Source organism: Pleurodeles waltl, chromosome 5 (assembly GCF_031143425.1).
Source record: "Pleurodeles waltl isolate 20211129_DDA chromosome 5, aPleWal1.hap1.20221129, whole genome shotgun sequence".
Classification (NCBI taxonomy): Eukaryota; Metazoa; Chordata; class Amphibia; order Caudata; family Salamandridae; genus Pleurodeles; species Pleurodeles waltl.
The window spans coordinates 1,145,790,012-1,145,814,969 of NC_090444.1; the positions used below are offsets into that span (position 1 = coordinate 1,145,790,012).

The following is a 24,958-nucleotide window of genomic DNA, read 5'->3' on the forward strand; positions in this document are numbered from 1 at the left end:
CCAGGACCCTACCCCACCTTGTTTGTTGGAGTACCACATGGCGGTAGTGTTGTCCGTGAACACCTGCACTACTTTCCCTGTGAAAGAGGGAAGGAATGCTTTTAATGCAAGTCTGATCGCTCAGAGCTCCAGCAAATTTATGTGGCGTCCCGACTCCACCAGAGACCTCTGATCTCCGCCTCTCCCATGTGGCCGCCCCAACCCAGAAGCGACGCATCTGTCACTATAAAGAGATCTGGGTGGGGAAGGGAGAGGGATCTGCCAGTGACCCAATTGGGATTCAAAAGCCACCACTGCAGGTCTTTCGCAGTCCCCTCCGAGATCTGGACCATGTCGGAGAGATTCCCCTGATGCTGCCCCCTCTGGAACTTCAAGTCCCACTGCAGAGCCCGCATATGCCACCTGGCATGTGTTACTAGCAGGATGCAGGAGGCCAGGAGGCCCAGCAGCCTCAGTCTGTCTCACCAAAACCCAAGACCAAGGCTGAAAGATCGGAATCATAGCCTAAATGTCTTGGACTCGCTTTTGGGGAGGATAAGCCCGAAGCCGCACTGTGTCCAGAACTGCTCCGATGAAAGGGAGCTTCTGAGAGGGAGTCAGGTGTGACTTCGGCACGTTGATAGTGAACCCCAGCTGGTGCAGGAGGTTCGCCGTAGTCTGGAGGTATGAGACCACTGTCTGGGGCGAAGGCGCCTTAAACAGCTAGTCGTCTAGGTAGGGGAAGACTGAGACCCCTAACCTGCACAGATGAGCTGCAACCACCGCCATCACTTTCGTGAACACCCGAGGGGCACTGGTAAGGCCGAAAGGGAGCACGGTAAATTGAAAGTGCTAGTGTCCTACCACAAATTGTAGGTAACGTCTGTGGGCAGGCAGGATGGGGATGTGGAAATAAGCATCCTGCAAGTCCAACGCTACCATCCAGTCTCCTGGGTCTAAGGCAGACTGAACCTGAGCCAGGGTGAGCATTTTGAACTTCTCCTTCTTGAGGAAGTAGTTCAGGTCCCGAAGATCTAGGATAGGGCGCAAGCCATTGTCCTTCTTTGGTATCAGAAAGTATTAGGAATAACAACCACGACCTACTTCTGGCACAGGGGCCCTTTCTATAGCTCCCTTGGCCAAGAGAGCCGCGACTTCCTGGCGGAGAAGCACCAAATGATCCTCCAAAAGTGGATGGAAGGATGGTGGCATGTGTGGTTGTGCAGATTTGAAAGGGAGGGAGTAGCCCTTCCGAATTATTTGCAAAACCCACCCATCCGTGGTTATATGTTCCCTGTGGGGCAGGTGATGGAGGATTCTGCCACCTACTGGGTGGGAGTGAGGGGACGGACTAGGAAGGTTTGGAGGCTGCTGCGGGGCATAGGTGGACTGGACAGACCTCTGGTTCCCTGTTCCACGACCACGTGGGATTCCGCGCCCCCGGCCATGCATAGGCTGTCCAGCGTGCATGGCCCGGTGTCTGGGTTGAGGACACGACAAGGCGCCCCTCCGTGGCCACGAAAGGGACGAAAAGCGGACTGTGGTGGGCGTGTGGCGGCAGAAAGGCCAAGGGACTGAGCAGCAGCCCGGGACTCCTTGAATCTCTACAAGGCCGAGTCTGCTTTGTCTCCGAAGAGACGGGTGCCATCAAAGGGCATGTCCATAAGTGACTGTTGGACATCCCCCGAGAAGCCAGAAGTACGTAACCAGGCATGGCACCGTAAGGCCACTGTTGCTGCAACCGATCTGCCCAGAGAGTCGGTCGTATCCAGCCCACAACGGATCGTGAACTTTGCTGCGTCTCTCCCATCTTTGACTGCTTGTGAGACGATAGCACGGGCCTCCTCCGGTATCTGCGGCAGGACTTGCACAACCGTATCCCACAGCGAGTGGGAATAATGGGCCAAAAGGCATGCAGTGTTCACGGACCGCAGTGTGAGGCTGGAGGAAGAAAATAACTTCTTACCAAATTGTTCCAGCCTTTTGGATTCCCTATCTGGGGGTGCGGAAGGGGACGCGCTAGAAGGACGCCTGGATAACAAGACTCTCAGGCGTAGGATTTTGGGACAGGAACTTCGGGTCGTTCGGTGCAGGCCGATGGCGGCGAGCAATAGTCCTGTTCACAGGAGCCTCTGTGTTGGGTTTGGACCATGTACCCAAAAGGACATCAGTGAGGGCTTTGTTAAATGGGAGAAGGGGTTCAGACGTAGAAGCCCCAGGCTGAAGCACCTCCGGCAGGAGGTTAGACCTGACTTCGACAGTAGGTAGCACAAGGCCAAGGACCTCAGCTGCCCTACTAACCGCCATACCATCGGTAGCTCCCTCCGCCGTAGCCACGGTAGGAGGAGACAGCATGCCAGTGTCAGGAGAAGTATCAAGACCACTGGCTTCGCCCAAGTCCTGTGCCCAATCCATAGTAGGATCTTCCTGGTATTCATAAGGGTCCAGGGACCCTTCAATTCCTCCCCATATTCGTACCCATAGGAAAATGGGTCAGAATCCGACCTCGGGCAAATGGGGCCCACCGATGGTGGCGTCGGCCGACGCCGCTCCGACTCCGAGTGATCAGGAATGAGAATCGGGACAACGTCGATAGTGGCCACTACTGACGTCGGGAGCATCGCTAAACAACCCGGCGTCGGGGAAGGTCTCAACTGTGCGTCGGTGTCGGTGCGGATCCACGCACGGATCTGGAGGCGACCTCGGTGGCCAGGGCTGAAGCCGCCAAGCAGAACCCGAAGGCCCCTCAGCCAAGCCCCTTGGGCTCGAAGGCACCGTATCGGGGTCGGCACGCCCAAAGATGAGGCGCATGGCCTCGTAGAACTCCTTGAGTTGGGTGGGGGTCGCTCTGGCTCCGGGAAACTCGGGGAAGCGCGGAGTCGACCCAGATGTAGGCTCCGAGGACGAAGGCCTAGTTCGTGGACGCTCGTCCCGCGTTGCGTCGGCCGAGCGATGGGGTGAAGTCAGAGAGCGATGGGACTTCTTAGACTTCTTCTTACCTTGACCTGAAGATTTAGAAGAAGACGAGTGGTGATGGCTCTGCGACCGATCTCAAGACCTTCCTCTCGAGCGAGATCGGGATCTGCGCGGAGTCGAGTGCTGGGCTGCCATCAGCTTTAGGGACCACTCCCTCAAAGCCTTTGGATGCATTGCCTGGCACTCTGAGCACGATCTCGGTTCGTGGTCGTGCTCGAGGCACCACAGGCAGACATGATGAGGGTCCGTCACCAACATCATGCGGTGGCAGTCCTCGCACGGCTTGAACCCGGTCTTCGTGGACATCCGTGACGCACCAAAGGTCGCACCAATAAAGTTCAACAAAACTGTCGAATTCGGACCAAAAATAGCCGAAGGTAGCTCTCTGTCGGATCAGCGAGGGGCGCAAAAAGAAAAGAACTGACGTCACTGCGCGAGGGCGGCATCTATGCACTACTCGACGTCATCACGGCGACTACGACGTCGACTGACGCCACCTACCGACGCGCAAGGGTATTGCTCGAAGAAAAAATCTCCGGATCCAGTCTGACGCCTGGGGGAAAATTCTAAGGTAAGGAATCTGAAACTAGAAGTCTCTATCAGATAAGCGTTTACTCGGTGTTAGTGAGAGGAACACGCCCTCTGTTGCTTATTTTCGGTGCACCGCTGGAGAGTTTATCTGAAAGAAACATCACGCGCCTTTTTAATCAACGTACTAGATTGTTTTAGGCACCTTTCCTAAACAGCCTAAGTGTGACCGCATTGTGTTCAGTAAAGTCAGTAAGCGTTTGCCTATGGCCATATTTGAACTGCGATGTTGGTTGTCTCTTTGAGATAAAAGCAGCCTATTCAACAACTCTGGACTTTGTGCCGAATTTTATTTTTATTGCATTGCGTTTATTTTTCTTATTTATTTATGTATTTATTTATTTACAAACCGCTGCGCCTCCTTTACGACATGTGATTCGTCATAAGATGGTGTTTAACTTAATAATACCTTGTCCAACAAGCAAGGCGTGTATTTTGTGGTTGGGAGCTTGAGGGTGACTGAAACATTTCTTGGGCTCGAAGCCCTATATACGAGACGCAAGACCTAAAAAAAAAAAAAAAAAAAAAAAAAAAAAAAGTGGAGGGGTGACCAACCAAGTTAGGCAGTATGCAAGTGACAGCACGTGACATCACAGTGCAAGATATCGCACATGGTATCACAGGAAGTGGCCTCACAACCGAGGACCCCACAGGAGGTCACATCAGACTTGAATACCCCACATATGTGTTTAGCAGAGGTATGTTGAGTACATTTCAATTTTTAGCTAATTAGATTTTGTGTCTGGGTTAAGCCAAAAACGTGACTCAATGCTAACACAAAATCTGGGCCTCAACTTTTACATCTATATTTTAAAACTCTTCCAGAAAGAAATTGGCAACAAGGAGAAATGTGGCAGTAAAACTGCTCGACTTATTTTTTTGCATAGTTTGCATTTTTAAATATTTTATGAGGTTAAGGCACCTGCTGCAGAGATCTTTATGTGCCCAGTAAATCTCAGGGAGTAATAATAGCGGCAAGATAAATCTGGAGGTTAACATATTTGCTGGAGACACCTGTTTTTTGTCTTGTCCTAGTTTTGAATCAAAATAGCACATAGGGTTAATTTGTCTCATGCAAAGCACATTGTTTAACAAGCTGATGACATCTTTATTTTATGTAGATGGGTATGTGGGTTCACTGTTTTTAACACAGAGATCCTTTTATTACTTGCAGTTCATAAATTGTAATTCTTCTAGTATAGCACAGCGAGATATGAAAGGCATGTGGCTCCTACACTTTGTAACCCTCACTGTCTTCTGTAACACATCCTATGCATTGATGTGTACACACACACACACACACATACATTATACACTGCCAATAAATTGTGTGTGTGTGATGTAAATGCCTTGACACCCTGCATTAGGATGAGCTGAACTGTAAAAGAAATAAAACTAAATAGTGTTTTTTAAATTGCTATTTGTGTAAATACTGGGATGGGCCAACATATCTGACATTCTTACACTACATGCATATCTCTAATAAACAAGGCCTGAAAATATCAAAAGCATGAGGCTCCACATAGCTCCCAACCAGGTGACTCCATCAAAAGAATGCCTAATGGCCTCTGAAATTCAGCCTTAGCGTTTGGCGGAGCTGCAATTTAAAATAACTGCTGCTGGATGTGTACTGGTGTCTGAAAATTACACGTGGACGAGTTCAGTGTTTTTTTTGTGGGGCCCAATTTCTTGGCAGGGTGGACAACATCCATCTTGTGAAAAGAGTGGGTAGAGGGCATCTACCCGCATGTACCCTCAACGTGTGTCCTAGCTATATTGTCTGGGCGCAGTCAACATAGTTCATGAGAAAAGTGGTACAAAATGTTTTGCTTGGGGCACCCTTCCAATCCAAAATAAATCAAACAAGATAAAGCAAAAGATGAACAGGCACCTACGTATGTTTGAGTTTGCAATGTAATCTCTCCACATTTTCCTTCACAATTCTGCACCATTGTTTAGAAAGGCTCATAATGGAGCATTGTCATCCTCCCACCAGTGGAAGGAATTGCATCATGGTGTAATATTATGTGACAAATGGAGGTAAAAAAAAAATTTCTACATGAATTGGTTTAGAGATGAAATGACAGCATTGGATTTCCACATTAAAGAACAAAAATGAACACAATCGGGACAGTACATACCTTTTTACAGCATGTTGGCCCAAATTGCTCACTTTTTCCTGTTGCTGACTTTACTCTGACATTTTCTTTCATCCTTTTTTGTTGAATCGGGTGGTAGGCACAAGCTGTTATTCCTCTCACCTAGATGAGGTAGATGTAGCCCATTAACGATCATGGCGCAAAAGAGAACTGAACATGTATTGTGAGAGTCCTGAGGGACTGCATTAGACTACAGTCAATGTAGGAGCAGATGGCAGGAACAATAAAATAAAGATAAAGCTGGGTGGGGGTAGGAGGGGAAAAGAAGAGAGAGAGAAAAAACTAAAGAAAACACAACAGTGGAGGGGATAAGCACATAATGGTGGGAGCAGTGCTTAATTTGTAACATAATGAGTGCTGGTGCCAGAGCTCTGCTCAGAAGCCCATGGCTTACGCATTAAATATTCCAGTGTGGAACAAAAAGACTATGTAGTCCTGAGTCAACCTTATGCATCTCTAATCCACTGCCAGACACTCTTCCCTGCTCCTTTATCTCCCTCTTGCAGGCTCCTGCTTTCCCCCTTGTTGACATTTTTTTGTCTTCCTTCCCGTTTGTATGTTTTCACCTCTCTTGCTCTTGAGGAAATATCTGATAAGGAAAAATTAGTGTCTGAGCCCCACCTGCAACCACCGGCTCAAATTAAGCACTGGGAAAAAGTAACATGGAGGGGTAAAGGAAGAAGCGCACCAGGGAAGGGGCATGTTAGACCCTTCAGCATTAGGGAGATCTTCCCCCAAATACTCTGGTTTCCCCCAAAACATTTTGGTCATCTCACAAACATTTTGCCTTCCTCCTCTACTTTTTGCCGATCTTCTTTTTGCTGGTCTTAGGACTCTGCACACTTTACCAATGTTAACCAGTGCCAAAGTGCATGTACTCCCTCCTTAAAATGTGGTAACATTGGCTCATCCTCAAGACCCTGGTAAAGTGGTACTACACGCACACAGGGCCCGTAAAGTAAATGCTATTAAAGGGACCTTCAGCACTTATTGTGCCACCCACTTAAGTAGCCCTTTAACTGTGTCTCAGGCCTGTCATCACAGCCTGTGTGTGCATTTTTTAACCTCCACTTCAACCTAGCAACAAAAAAAAATTGCCAGGCCCAAATCTTCCTTCTTTATACAATAGTCACCCCTAAAAAGCCTTAAAGGCAGTGTTCCATTAATTTTACAAGGAGGACATGTAAGTTTACGTTTTAGATGTCCTGTTAGTGAAAAAGTCTTAAATTATTTTTTCACTATTTCAAGGCCTATCTCTCTCATAGGATAACATTGTAGTTGCCTTATTGCATTTTATAAGTGTACCTTCCAAATAGGAAGCAGTAATCAGTTCATGTCTTGTGTCCCTGGAATCCTAATTTAAAATCATCTCTTATGGTAAACAGTGTTAAATAACAAATTTGAAAATGCCTCTTTTAGAAAGTTGGCATTTTCCTGTCTTAGCCATTTAGTGCCTGTAGACTGTCTATGGGTCACATGACTGGATGTAGCTGACATTTGGGCTTTGTGTATTCATCCTGGGCAACCACACACAGTAGAGAGCTTAGGTGTGCCTAAATGGGCAATCACTGGCAGAATGTGAGGGCGGAGCTGGGCACAGCCCTTCTTAGGCTGTGGCCTGTCTCCACACAAAGGGTTGCATACCCCTTGTAGTTAATCTGAAGCCAGGACAGGGAAGGCATTTGTTGGATTTTTTTTCTTTTGAACAATGCTTATTACAATTGTAATTGCATTTATATAGAGCTTACTATCCCTGAAGAGTCATTGAAGCACTTTTCAGTGAGTAGTACACTACTCCAGAACCCAAAAGGATTATTAATGGATTAGTTTAGGGAAATATGAGTTAACTTGAGTGGTGGACATGCAAGTCTGCTAGTTAGATTGCATAGGATAATAGAGACATAGAAGAGGGATGAGTTTAGAAATGGGGATCATAGTAGTAAGGTGAGGTTTGGGATGTGTAGAAGGAGAGATAGAGGGAAGGGTCTGCAGAAAGGGGATAGGGAGATCATAATAGTAAAATGAGGTTTGGGATGAGTCAAAGGAGAAATACATAAGGGAAGAGTTTAGAGAGTTTTGTTAGTGAGATCACAGTGGTAAAACCTGAGGATTGAGGTGAGCCGGAGGGAAGAGCCTAGAAAGGGCTATTTCTGGAGATCATAGTAGTAGAATGAGTTCTGGGATGAGTCAAGAGAGTGTAGATGGAGGGTAGATTGAGAGAGGTATAGGATGAGACAGTAGTGCATTGGAGAAAGTAAAAGTCATATTTTTTGCACTGTCTCTTTTCTACAGTAGGAATAAAGTAATACATATATAGCTATATGACTACATAGAAGGTGATATATATATTTGTAAAGAGGTTAATGGTAGAGATTGCAGTATATAAAGAGGTTCAATGGGGAGAGTAGCAGTCAGAACCCCAAAAGAAGGGCGCTTAGGAATAATGGTGGCAGGAATGGAAAAAACATAAAAGAAACCAGAGTGCCCTTGAGATGCGGTAGTGACTGGCGAGACGGACCAAGAAGACGCATGTGGCCTCATGGGCCCAGAAGAGAAGCACTTGAAAAAGCGGCACACCCAAATCCACCAAGAATGAGACTGGGGGTGGGGCTAAGAGAGCCCCTGATAAAAGGAAACACATCAGGGCCCACTGAGAGTCTGACACTGGAGATCCAAAAGAGGCCCTGATAAAAAGAGGCACACGAGGGGCCACTGAGAGTTGGATACTAAGGGCCCAAGAGAGGTCAAATAATATGTTGCTTAGCAGTTATAGGTTTGTTACAAAGCGTCACAACACCGATGTCCCTAAACCTTTAACCTTTTTCTTACACATTCTGTAGTATAGTTCTAACAGTGCTTAACAAACTAACTATTCACTGCTTTTGAATGCATGTGTATTTGCGTGTGTGTGTTCTATTACTCTGCTCCCATGATATCTTATTAGATTCTGTGTATCCTTGGCTAATTCAGTCTTCTGCTCCCATTCTTCAATTATGTTTTTAATTTAGTGTGGCATCAGAATACATGCCTGTGTGCCAAGTCCATACATTCCTTAAAGCTTGCAAACACAGGTTTTCCTTTAACTAAGACCTTGCTGGCCATGCATTCTATTTTCAAGTGAACTCTTCACCTCTCTGGCACCAGCACACATTTTAGGCCTGCACTGCTCTTTCACCACATATGATTTCATATTGTTTTCTACCGATGTCTGATGTGGCAAAATGTCTTCAAATTTCATTTCCTTTCCAACACCCTGAGAAGAATTGTGTTTGCTGCTTGAAAACAGTTTCAACTTCCCCTCAACCATTAACCCAGTTTATTACAGACCAACCTGGAGCACATGGCGGCGAATTTGGCAGGGGGAAAAACACATGATAAAGGAGGAGTGATAGCTGAGAAGGAAGAGAACAAGACAGCATGGGGCGCACAGGAGGGAGAGAGTTGAAAAATACATTAACTCTCATGAAAAGCTTAACCAAAAAAAAACAGGTCAGCCAATCAAAGCGATTGTTTGGAGGCTATACATCAGGAGACGGACAAACACAACAAGAGGAAAGTAAACCAACAAATAAGAAGCAAACAGATAAGAGTGACAGTAACACCAATTGGTGGTAAGCAATGGGAATGGTTTAAGCCTACTGTAGCATCTTGATAAGCCCCCAATAGGTATTTCGCAACTAGTGAGCTTCCACTGTCTGGTGGGAGATACCTGAAAACAGGCAGAAATCTGCAGACACACACAATGTCAGGCTGTGAAATAAATGTCAAACTTAATATCACTTGAAAATTACCAGTGCTTTATAACTCCCATTTTTCAACCACATGTTGTATAATTGTTATTTACATGAAGCATTCCAAGTGATTGACCTATATATGTTAATTTTCACACTGGTTCCTCGATATGCCTTCCATGCAGTGTTTCCTTATATGAGTATTTTTTAATGTTGTAATTCCCTCCCTTATCAACAAAGGACTGTTATTTGACACTGAATCTCTAAAAGAGTTATGTCATATTGCATTCTAGACCTCACTCTTGTGCAAAGCCGCTATCCATGCAGGGGTCATTGCAGACGAGCAGGGTGGACGGATCAACGTGACGCAGCACAAGGGGATAGGCCGATACGAGGGAGTCCTGGCCAACGGCATTCTGTCTGTGGAGTAAGTAGCCAGTCCCGGACTGCCAGCATTCAGCCCCTGTGTCAGAATAAGCAGCTTTGGAATATGTTTACTGTGTTATGTGCTTCTTTTAATTTAAACAGTGAACTTGCTTTAACACAAGCTTAGCCAGCTGTGAGCAGTGAATGGTGTATTTGTAATATACACTGTGGTTATCTAAATTTAAATTATCTTGGGATAGTCAGTGTAAATTTGAATTGTCTTGGGGTAGTCTCTCTGTTAAGGTGTCGGCACATGTCAGATGTTTTTCACAGTTATTTGCCTTAAGTTGAATGAAAGTCCTACTAAAAGGAGATAGGAAAAGACTAATTTGCATGAGAAGGAATGTTGTGCAACAAAAGTGAACTGTCAGCTACACCGATGTTGAAGGCCTGCTTTGAAAAGTGTTTTGTGAGCTAATATGTGTGGTATGTCTGTGAATGTCCCATGGCACGACCTTCGTCCATCTTTTTTGCAGCATTACAAAGCGTTGTACACAATATTCAGATTGCCTAATTAGTATTGTTCTCTGTACCCTATCTTAACTGTAGTTAGTATGTGACGAGTTATTCTGGTACGTATGTAACTTCTAGTAGAGGAGGTCTGGGCACTGTTGTATCCCAGTTCCCTTTTTTCAAATATTTTAGACACGTCCTGAAACAAAAGGTCTCGAATAATCACACAACTCTGTTACAAAACCTGTGCTGTACTTAATGCGGGGAAAAAACCTTCCCAACCATGTAGCCAGTTAAAAATGTAATGGATTAGCCCATTAGCATCTCAAATACCAAAGAAAAATATACATTTGTGTTTTGTGTAGAACTGTATCATGGCAAACGTCTTGGGTGCACGCAGGAGCTCTTCATTGTAGATCCAGTATGTTGGGATTTGTGTGGCACAACTAGGATGGTGGGGTTATGGGGAAATTCTGTCCGGAATGTTGGTCACCAGAGCTTTAAGTGTGGTGAAAAACTGGGGAGGGTGGGTCTCTAAAATGACCATAGCAAACCTGATAAAGGGGCGTAGCCAATTAGAGTTAGGGGCATGGCCTAAAACATGAGAACTGGAATTGTGTGCTGAAGAAATTGATGACGTCGCACTCAGCAAGGGGTAATAAAATGGTTAAAATGTATTTATTTACCATAAGCAACAAAAACAACAAAGCATATACAAATCTAGTAATCTAAGTGATGCATTAAGATATTTTTATGGTTAACTGGCAGCCATGCTGGGGTGCCTGTTTTTTTCTGATCAGAGCTAAATTGATGGTAGCCTTTTTTGAGTCCATACTGCCTTCACTGGTAAACTATTATTTGGCCCAATTTCTTACGTTTTCTGCAGCCTTCCTCTTTCGATTCCCACACCCACATTTGCTTACAGTTGTATCATCAAAAGCAATCTGTTTTTGTTTTGGGTCAAGAGCTATCCACTAGTAACAGGCTCCATAGAAAACTAAAGGCATCTTCAAAACACTTATGGAGGAGGAAACTCTAGGGATAGATTAGGATCTAACTCTAGTTCCTGGTTCAACTGTTTGGTTCTGCTTTGGACAAACTGGTATTACATGCTGAGTGGTATCAAATTGACATTAAGGCATTGATGAAAAATTAAGTTCTTTATCGGAGCTATGAGACTCGACTTAATAGGAGAAAGAAGATTTGCAGGCCATCAGGTAATGGACATTGTCTTCATGATAAAAAGTCCCATATGTTTTATTGTAGTTCGAGATTCCAAGGAATGCGAATAGGTTACTGCCAAACTAAAACCCATCACAAAAATATCTGCTGTGGATTCTGGCTGACCTTTGATCACGTATAGAGCAAGGTGTAAACTTTGGCCAAAAACACTAGGCACACATTTGTCATATTCCTGTTACTGGATTTCGAGGACCATGGTTTTCACAAGCTTACTCCGATGGGTTGTGCAGTGTTTATTATGCTCTAATTATAAAGAGAACTCGATTCTCTTTGTCTGTTTGCCTTTTTGTGTTTTAAGGGGGCAGATCCCTAGAACTGCAGCAGCACTTTTCTTAAAAGTAATGAAAATCACACTGAAGTACCCAGGTATCTCCAAACCAGCTCTTAGATTGAAGACTGCATCTAGGGGCTGTCCCTTCCAAGTGCCTACCCTGGCTCACCTTCTTCCTTGTGCTGTCTGCCCAGAGATGATTCTAGCTGGTTGTATACAACACCACATCCAGCAGGAAAAGTCAGGTTCACTGGATATCGCGCGGGGTATCTCCAGGAGGCTCCAAAGTTACTTTAGCGACATTGCTCTAATCGAGCAAAGAAACGCCAAATGATGATGTGTTACGTGTGGCCCACGTAGTGCTGTGTGAGCCAGTTTTGTAAGGCCTGTCCTACAGTTTGGCCATGCAAAGACAAAGCATAAAAAGACTAGGGCATCAAAACAAGTCCGAAAGGGACCAGATTCGATGCCCCCTTTTTAAAACTGCCCCTACTCAGCGCCGCCAGGATCCGGCCCACATAAAGGCCTGTTGGACACACTCCTCAAATTCGTTTACCTTGTCTGCATTATCCTCTTCTACTAACACAACACCTCACACTTCGTCACCTTCACTTACAGGAGTGCATCTCGCTGTTAGCTTGACATACTGTTACCTGGTGGAGGACAGGTCCGAGTGCTTCTCTAGAAAGGGTGTTTTTTAACTTAGGAGTCTTGCATGAAGAGATGGGAAACATGACGGTAGTTTGCATTGGCCACCAATACTGTATGGTGTCTAGTTTTGTCAAACCCTTTAAGCGAAAAATGAGTTAATGAGATTGTTAAGTGTGGCACTATAGGACGAGCTGGTTCCTTTTTGCCTAGATAAAGATGGTTCCGCTTCAGAGAAGCACTGCTATTTTTTTGTTGGTGAATATGTCCCAATGCCATGTTTCAGTGTTACGTTTACTGGGTTGCAGAGTGTGTTGATATTTTGCGTTGGGTTGTGGTTGCTGCTGACTATCTTGTTTGCCACTGGCATTCAAGAAGAGTTTTAAGTAGTGAAACTCTTGCACTTCTGTGATTAGGTTGACCCTTATGAAGGGTGTTTAGGCTGACAGTGTGGTCTGTCTAGTTTACTTGTGTCCTTGAATGGCGTTTTCGTGATGGCATGCCCTTAAAGACTAGCATGAGAATGCCGCCTACGATGTGGGATAGCTCTTAGAGGTTAAATAGGTTTAGTGTGTATAGAGGCGATCGCAGCGCATTTTATTTGTTTTCATGATTGAGTGTAAGGACTCATAGCCCCAGCTAGATCCAATTATTTTGTGTTCCTCAAAAGTCCTATGTAATCCACTTATGTCTGTGTTTCATTGGCCTCTAATCTAGGGGATACCCGAACTGTAAATGTGCTCTTTTGGTTCACACAGCGTCCATCTTAGAAGGTACACGGAGACACGAAGCCTAAACCCAGAGATCAAGCAGGTTACTTTTGCAAAAACTTGCAGGCAGCAACGTGCATATTACTGTCTTATTGAAGACAGATTGTGGCAGGCTGGCTTGATATTCAGAGCCACTCCTGCCGGATAGCATTAGTTCATTGTTCCCTTTGAGAGAATGTTGTGGTCTCTGAACATAAAACACAGTTTATTATACAGAGAGTTATTTCAAAGAGCATAGTGAGTCATTTTTAGCAGGGAAACTGCAGTTGAATAGCGTACAATAGGACTAACTTATTCTTTTCCTATGAAATAGGATTACAACATTGTAGTTGCTAAACACTTCATTCAGAAAAGCACTGCGACTCGTGATCATTGCAATGATGGTAAACATGGTATATACCCCGAGTTGCTACTTTGTATTCATTGCTGATGGTTTCTATGTTTGTGCTGTGATTTCTTACTGTTTGGTTTATTTTCTACTGTGTGTATATTTCGAGGTATTTTATAGTAAAGTATTGTGCTTTTCACCCGTAGCAATGCTGACTGGACATTCCATCTATAGTCGGATTGTAAAAGCCACCCCCTGTGTTGTAGGTGTTAACTGCTTGTCCAGTGTACTTTATAGAGCCCAGGAGGCTTTGACGGTCGGAGTGGTGCCTCAGACCTGGTGTCCAGCATCCTGGGGATACATGCAGTCTCACTTGTATACCCCTAGGAGGTGCTACATGGTGAATGTGGAAGCAAAGCATTGAAAGAGTTACCAGGATGGCCGAAGTCTTAGAAATATGTTTTGGTAGGATGAGTGGTTGAGGCTGCTGATTTCCTTGATAAATGATAGGTTCCAGGCTTGGCTGGGACGGAGTTGAAGGTGGTTGTCTTGGAGAGGAGAAAGTGACGGGTGAGGTGCTGCATCGGAGTGAGAGAGACGTGGCTGTATTGCTTGTAAATTCTCCAAATCAATTAGTCCAATTGCAACCTTTAATTGCAGGCTCTTGAGTCTGTTGTGTTCGCCTGTATTTCGTTGTAATAGAGATGCTTCTTTTAGGTGTCTGTTTTGTCCCAGCAAGAAATGGAACTTATTCAAAAGGGCCAGTTTGCATTAAGTTGTTAGTACAGATTCCCTTCTGTGATGGCCAAATTAATTCTCTTCCCACAGGCCCCCTCGCCCCAGAATAGTCTTTTGTAAGTGTGTTGTCAGTAATTTTCCCCACACCGTTATTCGAATTCTGTAGAGCTTCAGTTTATGGCAGCACTTCACGAAACTCTTGCTTGCATCATCAACATCTTGAATAATGTTCTCCGCCTTCTGTTCTGTCCGTAAAACGGCTAAAAAATATATATTCATCAGCCCACTCATACATAGTTTTCAATCACTGTTTTACATCTTTTTAGTAATGCTGAGCCTAAAATATTTTTCCAGAGAAGTTTTCACATGGTTTATTCGGGCCCACGTGTTTTAGGGAGCATGGCCCCCAGGAACTATAGCAACATAAATGGACAGTGCAGCGAATTGGACCGACCCCACTTTACCCATGTTTATATTGTATGTAGGACAGAAGTGGTTATATGTAGCCGCTTGTGCCCTTTGCATTTCAAGGCCTTTCCGTCCCTTCACTGGGGGCTGGCTATTATGTTCCGATAATCATGTACCATTCATCTGCGGCTTTCACTGTTACTTAGTCTTGACATGCATTGGGTATAAGTGGCTATTTAGGATATTGATGTTTTGGTTTCGAAATTCGGACACAACATGATTAAATAAAAGAATTGAATATAGTTACAGAGAGCTGAAATTAATAGTGACTTCTCACTAATTAGAGGATACGACTGGGGCCTAGAATTGCCTATATATATATATATATATATATATATATGTTCGATGGCATGTGTAGCTGCAGATACACATGCTGTGCACAGTCCGACATTTGGTGTTGGGCTCGGAGTGTTACAAGTTGTTTTTCTTCGAAGAAGTCTTTTCGAGTCACGAGACCGAGGGACTCCTCCCATTTCGAGTCCATTGCGCATGGGCGTCGACTCCATCTTAGATTGTTTTTTTTCCGCCATTGGGTTCGGACGTGTTCTTTTTCGCTCCGTGTTTCGGGTCGGAAAGTTAGTTAGAATCTCGGAAAAAACGTCAGTATTGTTTGCGTTCGGTATCGGGTTAGTTAGAACAAATCGACACCGAATTTTGAAGAGCTCCGGTGGCCCTTCGGGGTTTTTGCGATCCCCCGTCGGGGCCTGGTCGGCCCGGCCACGTGCGACTTCAAGGCTCATGGAACGGACCCCATTCCGCTTCTGCCCAAAATGCCATCACAAGTATCCGTATACGGATCACCATCTGGTCTGTAACTTGTGCTTGTCCCCCGAGCACAAGGAGGATACTTGTGGAGCCTGTCGAGCGTTTCGGTCGAGGAAGACGCTGAGAGACCGAAGAGCCAGGAGACTACAAATGGCGTCCACGCCGACAGGTCAAGATCGTTTCGAGGAGGAAGAAGAAGCTTTCTCCATCCGCGAGTCGGATTCTGAAGAACTCGACGCCGAAGAAACACACCAAACCGTGAGTAAGATGTCGAAAATCAAGACTCATGAGAAGTCCACAAAAGCCCAGGGGACGCCACCGCCAACAGGCCATGGCTTAACCCGAAAACTAGGTGACCGATCCAAGGCACCGAAAAAGGGCATGCTGGTGTCGAAGTCATCCGACTCCGGTCGAGATACCGCCACACAGCAACCTCGGAGCCGAGACAGCGGCTCCGAGAAACTTCGGCACAGAGACAGCGGCACCGAAGAATTTCGGCACCGAGACACCACGCCGAAAACAAAGAAGGTTTCTTCGGAGCCTAAAAAGACTTCCGAAAAGGTTTCGGTTCCGAAACAGCCAGCCTCGGAGCCGAAAACTAGTTCCTATACAGAGGAACAAGGATTAACCTCCCAATTACACAGATTTGGAGAGGAGCTTCAAGCTGTAGAGCCTGACTACACGCAAAGAAGGCTTCATATTCATGAGGACACAGGGAAGATAACCACTCTTCCCCCAATCAAAATAAAAAGGAAACTTGCCTTTCAACAAAAGGACAAGCAACCACAAGCAAAGGTGGCAAGGAAAACAACCCCACCACCGTCTCCACCACCATCAATACATGCATCACCAGCAACAACTCCACCACTGATGCACTCACCAGCTCATACCACAATGAGTCAGGATGATCCCGATGCATGGGACCTCTACGATGCTCCAGTGTCTGACAATAGCCCAGACTCTTATCCTACAAAACCGTCACCACCTGAGGACAGTACATCCTATACACAGGTGGTCGCAAGGGCAGCCGAGTTTCACAATGTCTCCTTACATTCGGAACCAATTGAGGATGACTTTCTCTTTAACACCCTATCCTCCACCCATAGCCAGTAGCAATGCCTTCCCATGCTCCCAGGAATGCTAAGACATTCAAAACAAATTTTTCAGGATCCAGTTAAAGGCAGAGCCATAACTCCAAGGGTGGAGAAAAAATATAAGCCACCGCCCACAGATCCAATATATATTACAACACAACTAACACCAGACTCAGTAGTTGTGGGGGCAGCTCGTAAGAGAGCCAACTCTCATACCTCAGGCGACGCACCACCTCCAGACAAGGAGAGCCGCAAATTTGATGCTGCAGGAAAAAGGGTTGCAGCACAAGCAGCAAATCAGTGGCGTATTGCCAATTCACAAGCACTTTTGGCAAGATACGACAGGGCTCACTGGGATGAAATGCAACATTTCATCGAACACTTACCCAAGGAGTTCCAAAAAAGAGCGCAACAGGTGGTGGAAGAGGGACAAAGTATCTCAAATAATCAGATACGGTCTTCCATGGATGCAGCAGATACAGCTGCAAGGACAATAAACACTGCAGTCACAATACGAAGGCACGCATGGCTGCGCACTTCTGGGTTCAAACCGGAAATCCAGCGGGCTGTGCTCAATATGCTGTTTAATGAACAGCAATTGTTTGGGCCGGAGGTAGACACTGCCATCGAAAAACTCAAAAAGGACACCGATACAACCAAAGCCATGGGCGCACTCTACTCCCTGCAGAGCAGAGGCACATTTCGGAAGATGCCTTTTATAGGAGGGTTTCGAGGTCAACCCACAGAAACCACAACCTCACAAACAAGGCCTAACTACCAGGGTCAATATCAAAGGGGAGGTTTTCGGGGGCAATTTAGAGGGGGCCAATTCCCAAAAAATAGAGGAAAATTCCAAGGCCCCAAAACCCCTCAAAATAAGCAGTGACTCACAAGTCACACACCCCCTTCACATAACACCTGTGGGGGGAAGACTAAGCCAATTTTACAAACTTTGGGAGGAAATAACAACAGACACTTGGGTCTTAGCAATTATCCAGCATGGTTATTGCATAGAATTTCGCCAATTCCCTCCAAACGTCCCACCGAAAACACACAATATGTCAAAACAACATATAGATCTTCTAGGACTAGAAGTTCAAGCATTGCTACAAAAGGGCGCAATACAATTAGTTCCAATTCAACAGAAAAACACAGGAGTTTACTCACTGTACTTTCTAATACCCAAAAAGGACAAAACTCTGAGACCAATACTAGATCTCAGAACACTAAATACCTACATCAAATCATACCACTTTCACATGGTCACGTTACAAGACGTAATTCCACTGCTCAAACAGCAAGACTACATGACAACATTAGATCTAAAAGATGCATATTTCCATATACCAATACATCCTTCACACAGGAAATACCTAAGGTTCGTATTCCAAGGAATACATTACCAATTCAAAGTGTTGCCATTCGGAATAACAACTGCACCAAGAGTTTTTACAAAATGCCTGGCAGTAGTAGCTGCACATATCAGAAGGCAGCAAATACATGTGTTCCCGTACTTAGACGACTGGTTAATCAAAACCAACACGCTAAGACAATGTTCACAGCACACAAACTACGTCATACAGACACTTCACAGGCTAGGTTTCTCGATCAACTACGCGAAGTCACACCTTTTGCCGTGTCAAACACAGCAATACTTAGGAGCGACAATCAACACAGCAAAAGGGATTGCCACTCCAAGTCCACAAAGGGTTCAAACATTTCACAAGGTAATACAGGCCATGTATTCAACACAAAAGATACAAGTCAAAATGGTAATGAAACTCCTAGGCATGATGTCTTCATGCATAGCCATTGTCCCAAACGCAAGATTGCACATGCGGCCCTTACAACAGTGCCTAGCATCACAATGGTCACAAGCACAGGGTCAACTTCTAGATCTGGTGTTGACAGACCGCCAAACATACATCTCGCTTCTATGGTGGAACAGTACAAATTTAAACAGAGGGCGGCCTTTCCAAGACCCAGTGCCACAATACGTCATAACGACGGATGCTTCCATGACAGGGTGGGGAGCACACCTCAATCAACACAGCATCCAAGGACAATGGGACATACATCAGAGGCAGTTTCACATAAATCACTTAGAACTGTTAGCAGTATTTCTAGCGCTGAAAGCATTTCAACCCATAATAACCCAAAAATACATTCTTGTCAAAACAGACAACATGAAACAATGTATTATCTAAACAAACAAGGAGGGACACACTCGACACAGTTGTGCCTCCTAACACAAAAAATATGGCATTGGGCGATTCACAACCACATTCGCCTAATAGCACAATTTATTCCAGGGATTCAGAACCAGTTGGCAGACAATCTCTCTCGAGATCACCAACAAACCCACGAATGGGAAATTCACCCCCAAATACTAAACAATTACTTTCAAATTTGGGGAACACCTCAAATAGATCTATTTGCAACAAAAGAAAACTCAAAATGCCAAAACTTCGCATCCAGGTACCCACAAGATCAATCCCAAGGCAATGCTCTATGGATGAACTGGTCAGGGATATTTGCGTACGCTTTTCCCCCTCTCCCTCCATATCTAGTAAACAGGTTGAGTCAAAACAAACTCAAACTCATACTAATAGCACCAACATGGGCAAGGCAACCTTGGTACACAACACTACTAGACCTTTCAGTAGTACCTCATGTCAAACTACCCAACAGACCAGATCTGTTAACACAACACAAACAACAGATCCGACATCCAAATCCAGCATCGTTGAATCTAGCAATTTGGCTCCTGAAATCCTAGAATTCGGGCACTTAGACCTCACACAGGAATGTATGAAGGTCATAAAACAAGCTAGAAAACCTACCACTAGACACTGCTATGCAAATAAGTGGAAAAGATTTGTTTATTACTGCCATAATAATCAAATTCAACCTTTACACGCATCTGCAAAAGAAATATTAGGATACTTACTACATTTGCAAAAATCGAACCTAGCTTTCTCTTCCATTAAAATACATCTTACGGCAATTTCTGCTTACCTACAAATTACGCACTCAATTTCATTGTTTAGGATACCAGTCATAAAGGCGTTTATGGAAGGCCTAAAGAGAATTATACCACCAAGAACACCACCAGTTCCTTCATGGAACCTCAACATTGTCCTAACACAACTCATGGGTCCACCTTTTGAGCCCATGCACTCTTGTGAAATGCAATACTTAACGTGGAAAGTTGCATTTTTAATTGCCATCACATCTCTAAGAAGAGTGAGTGAGATTGAAGCATTTACCATTCAAGAACCATTTATTCAAATACACAAAAATAAAGTTGTTCTACGGACCAATCCTAAATTTTTACCAAAAGTAATCTCACTGTTCCACCTAAATCAAACGGTAGAATTACCAGTGTTCTTCCCACAACCAGATTCGGTAGCCGAAAGAGCACTACATACATTAGACATCAAAAGAGCACTAATGTACTACATTGACAGAACAAAACTAATTTGAAAGACAAAACAATTATTTATCGCCTTTCAAAAACCTCATACAGGAAATCCAATTTCAAAACAAGGCATTGCTAGATGGATAGTTAAATGCATTCAAACCTGCTATCTTAAAGCTAAAAGAGAACTGCCTATTACACCAAAGGCACACTCAACCAGAAAGAAAGGTGCTACCATGGCCTTTCTAGGAAATATTCCAATGAACGAAATATGTAAGGCAGCAACATGGTCTACGCCTCATACATTTACCAAGCACTACTGTGTAGATGTGCTACCTGCACAACAAGCAACAGTAGGTCAAGCTGTATTAAGAACATTATTTCAAACTACTTCAACTCCTACAGGCTGAACCACCGCTTTTGGGGAGATAACTGCTTACTAGTCTATGCACAGCATGTGTATCTGCAGCTACACATGCCATCGAACGGAAAATGTCACTTACCCAGTGTACATCTGTTCGTGGCATTAGTCGCTGCAGATTCACATGCGCCCACCCGCCTCCCCGGGAGCCTGTAGCCGTTTAGAAGTAGATCTTAAACATTTGTACATTTGTAAATATATTACTTAAAACTTTATTATGTACATACGCACTCACTCCATTGCATGGGCACTATTACTAGCATACACAACTCCTACCTCACCCTCTGCGGGCAAAACAATCTAAGATGGAGTCGACGCCCATGCGCAATGGACTCGAAATGGGAGGAGTCCCTCGGTCTCGTGACTCGAAAAGACTTCTTCGAAGAAAAACAACTTGTAACACTCCGAGCCCAACACCAAATGGCGGACTGTGCACAGCATGTGAATCTGCAGCGACTAATGCCACGAACAGATGTACACTGGGTAAGTGACATTTTCCATATATAAATAATTTCTGGAACGAGCACAGGCCAGCAGTAATAATCCAAAAGGCACTTTTTAGGTTCTGCTTTCCCTAGTATGGGCAGCCCAAGTATTTGAAGGATTAGGTACGTTTTTGAGGTCCTGACGAATCGCATAGCGAGAAACATGTTGACCAGTGATGTAGAGTAACACAGGGGACCCTGTGTTTACCTCATTTCATTCATACCACTCCCTAGTATGAGAGGCGGTAGCTATAAATAGCATTTTTTGATGTTTTATGGGGAGTGTAGACATTATTTTACTATATCCCTAGTTTTTTGTTTTTAATCTTGCCAGAGGTACTAACATTTAATTAAAGAATTTAACAGTTTTTACCTCTAGACATTTTTAACCTTTCCTATTCCAATCCTCGTTTTCTACTTTTGACCGGTACGCATTTTCACTCTAAAAGATCTCCGGCAAAGAGCCCCCGTGTGGGGCCCGTCAGGCATTGCAGCGCCGGCTTGACGAGGAGCACAGCCCTATGATGAAGCATGTCACCGAAAGGTGAGTGAGGGCTCGTGCTTACAACCTTTTGGTTTCCCTGATTTGCAGAAACCGGTAGATACTATTTCCCGCCTTTTGGAACTGTGTGTGCAATTTTTTGGTTTATACAGTATTGGGAGCTCCACACACTGGACCAGGAGTCTATCCTCCAAATATCCCTCTTACTGCCCCTCCTGTTGTTGTTTTTTGACAGCAATAAAAATCTACTATCAGATACAAGCCATGTGCAGAGCAAGGTGGACAGCATATAGATTCTCCTCTGAAGAACTGGAACAGGTAATCCCTAGGAAGACGTACATCTAATGATGTTTTAATGAATGCCCCAGCTTGTCCCCCAGAGCGTCTGTAATTTTTCAAATTATACAAAAAGTTAATCATTTAATAATTAGTACCAATTAGAAGCCTTAAGGCTCCTGATTGAAACAGTCCTCTGTGTTTTAATTTGTCGATGCAGTTCATAACTAATTGCAACCCTCACACAACTAAAGGTACTTTGAAAGTTTTTTTCAGTAACTTCAATGGGGCCCTGTCACAGAACAATATTAAGGTCAAGGTAAATTAATTCAGCCTAAAACAATGTGCACTACCAGCCAAATTATTCCTATGTGTAGCACTGTGGTGGATACTGATTTGTGAAAGGGGCCCCCCATTTTAGTGAATTACAAGTGCAGAGGCCACGCATGGTGCAGACAGCAGGGTGGTAATCCTAAAACAGGCAGATCTCAAAAGAAACATTCCGTCATGTAAATGGAGGATCTCTTACAATGAAATAAACGAAGACCTTGCATGTTACAGCTGTAGGGGATTACTGTTCTGTGTGCTTCAGAGATGGACCCTCCATTTGAACTGTCTCGAAAGGCTAGTGGTGGGTACTGTACATTATGTGTTCCTACTCTACCCTTGTTTTGTCTTTCCTGAGTTTGCAATAGGGCCACTTTGTGTTGTAAAACAGATGCTTTTAGGGAAAATCCTAACCTCTGATGCATAGGTGTCAACGTTTGGGAATATAAAAGAGGTAAACTAAGAGCCAAAAAAAAACTCATACAAAATGTATTTCCCTCACTTCCTTCGGAGTCAACAAAGTTTTGAACCTTTGAAGGGTATAATGTCTTATTTTTTATGGAAAAAATTGAAGACACCTACTTTATTCGGGAGCATTGTCGAGTATGCATATGTTATATCCATGGGTACCCTAAGCTCTGATTTCTCAAAGGTCAGTTCATACACCTTTCTGTATTGCTTCAGAGACGGAAAAATAACTCGAAATTTGGTTCCCTGACCATTTTGTACTCTGGAGCAAACATCTTTACAGAAATTACCAGCGGCTGTTGTGTTAATACTCTACACCTCCTTTCGACTCGTTGAACAATCCCAGCGTGGCCCACACGCATCCGGAGTACATTTGCAGTAATGATCAAAGGAAACGTCACCGAAACATCCTGACCTGTTTAAAATATGGGAGCAATGGTCGCCCGCCAAGAGCGAAACCTGCCATTTCCCTAGTGCTTAATTTGTAAATAAAAAGGTGCCGGTGCACAAAGCCCTCCTTTTAAACACGCAGCTGCTGCAATTAAATGTGCAAACACGGAATAATGAGGCAGACGAATCCTGAAGCCATCTTTGGCCTTTTCAATCCATTTACAGCCACTCCCTGCCCCTTCAGCTCACTCTTGCAGCTTTCTGCTTTCTCCCATTGTTACTCTTTTTCTTTTTTCTCTTCCTCCGTTTTTCCCATATGTGTCTTTTGCTCACAGTAAATGCTTGAGGCAGAAAAATAAGCGCCGGTCCGCAACAATAAGGGCCGGTGCTCTGCACCGGAAACAACAAGCACAAATTAAGCACTGCATTTTACTGGCATACCCATGTATTTCGGTTCCTACCGCAGGAAGATAGAGTTCATATCGGCCTTAATTTAAATAGTGTGCGTTGTAGGGTGCAAACTCAGTTGGATTCAATACATGACGAATACTTGAATGTTGAAAAGCGTCTTGTAAGCGCATTATATTGGCGTTCCAGCCGGTGTGTATTTGTGGGAACCGGCGTTCTTCGGTTGTCTCTGCCTTGAGCATTGTACTTAGTCCTGTTTCCATTTGATTAAGTCCACACACTGGAATTGTTTTGCAGACTAGGCCTTGAAGGTCACCTTCGTTTGCGCACTGCAGGTGGTTTCCATTAATTGATTGAAGCCGTTGTAACCTTTCCAAAAACGCAGCCTGAACCTCAGCACATTCCTAAAACAGCTGCCATTTTGGAGCTGCAAACGTCCTTCTATCCGATTGGATCAGTCTATTTCGCCGTGGGGGTCCCTCGTGCCCTAAGCTCATCAAACGCTACTGCGGCGTATCGATCCCTTTAATGTTTACCCCTGAATGTGTTTGTGTGATACAGAGCGCTCCCCGCCCCTCTCCGCTGACGTGACCTTGCCCTGCCTAACTCACTTAAAGCACATTTGTCGCGCTCGGTTATCTGTGATTTGCAGTTTTCGCGGTGAGTCTGTCGCCCGAGACTCGTTTGTGCATTCATGAAGGTGTAACGGCCCCTGTCGACATTTATGTTTGAGGGTGGGTTAGAGGGCGTTCCTGCTGTCTTGCAGACCATGAGCTGGAATTTGCACTTGCTTTTGTTTTTCAGAGATCAGACGTTTTTATTTGTAAGAATAGAAAAAAATAAAACCCAAATCAAAGATTAATGTTAAATGGGCCATGCAGTGCAGAGAAAAAAACGGTGCTTTTTAACCTGCCCTAACTCTTTAGCATTCATCAGCAATAGGCATTATAGAATGGTGCTTTACTTGATTATGTCATCTGGAGATTTGAAATGTATTGTTGCATCTTTCAGTGGAAGGCCCTTATAAGAAGCCAGCTCAGTATTTGGAAACATGTTTATAAAAAATTAAATTATACATTTGTAACTCTGGGCTTACTCTTATGCACGTGGAAATACATTGTGGAAATTCGTTAACTTCAGATTTTTTTTTTCTTCTTCTACCACTGGAGAATATCCTTCCCCAACACCAAAACGAATTGTATGTGTGGTCCCTAATCCCATTCTGCAGAGGGGCTTCCTCGTGCTCTTGAGAGGATTAGTCCTCCAGCGGTATCCCATGTGGGAAGGTGCCTTGCAAAGGTCTGTGATTACCCATAAAGTAATAGGCATGTGAGTGTCCATCTGCTTTTCAAGGCATCCCCTGCCCGGCGAACCCACGCTGACCTCTTACAGGCGATTCACTCAGATTTACAATTGTGCTGCATGCTTGAGTTAATAAATTTACAGGTGTGTATTGAAAAGTTTTATTTGTGTAAAAGCACTTTTTAGGTCTCGCCGGTGACCGCGCAGGTGCTGCTTGCGCTGCATGCGGTCTCGCTTGAAAAATAATTGTATATAACAAGGCCTTGCAGCCCGCCCACTACTTTCCATTTCATGGCTTGGTTTTCACTCTTATTTCTTAGCC

At 44.5% G+C, this 24,958-nt stretch overlaps 1 protein-coding gene across 1 annotated transcript in view; it reads left to right on the forward strand.

The window, feature by feature from the left end:
* The window catches only part of DCBLD1 (discoidin, CUB and LCCL domain containing 1), a 205,572-nt gene that overhangs the window by 117,323 nt on the left and 63,291 nt on the right, over positions 1-24,958 (forward strand). Inside the window, exon 6 of the mRNA XM_069235368.1 lies at positions 9,727-9,860. Coding sequence (XP_069091469.1) covers positions 9,727-9,860 — 134 coding nt within the window. The remainder of the gene's footprint in view (positions 1-9,726; positions 9,861-24,958) is intronic.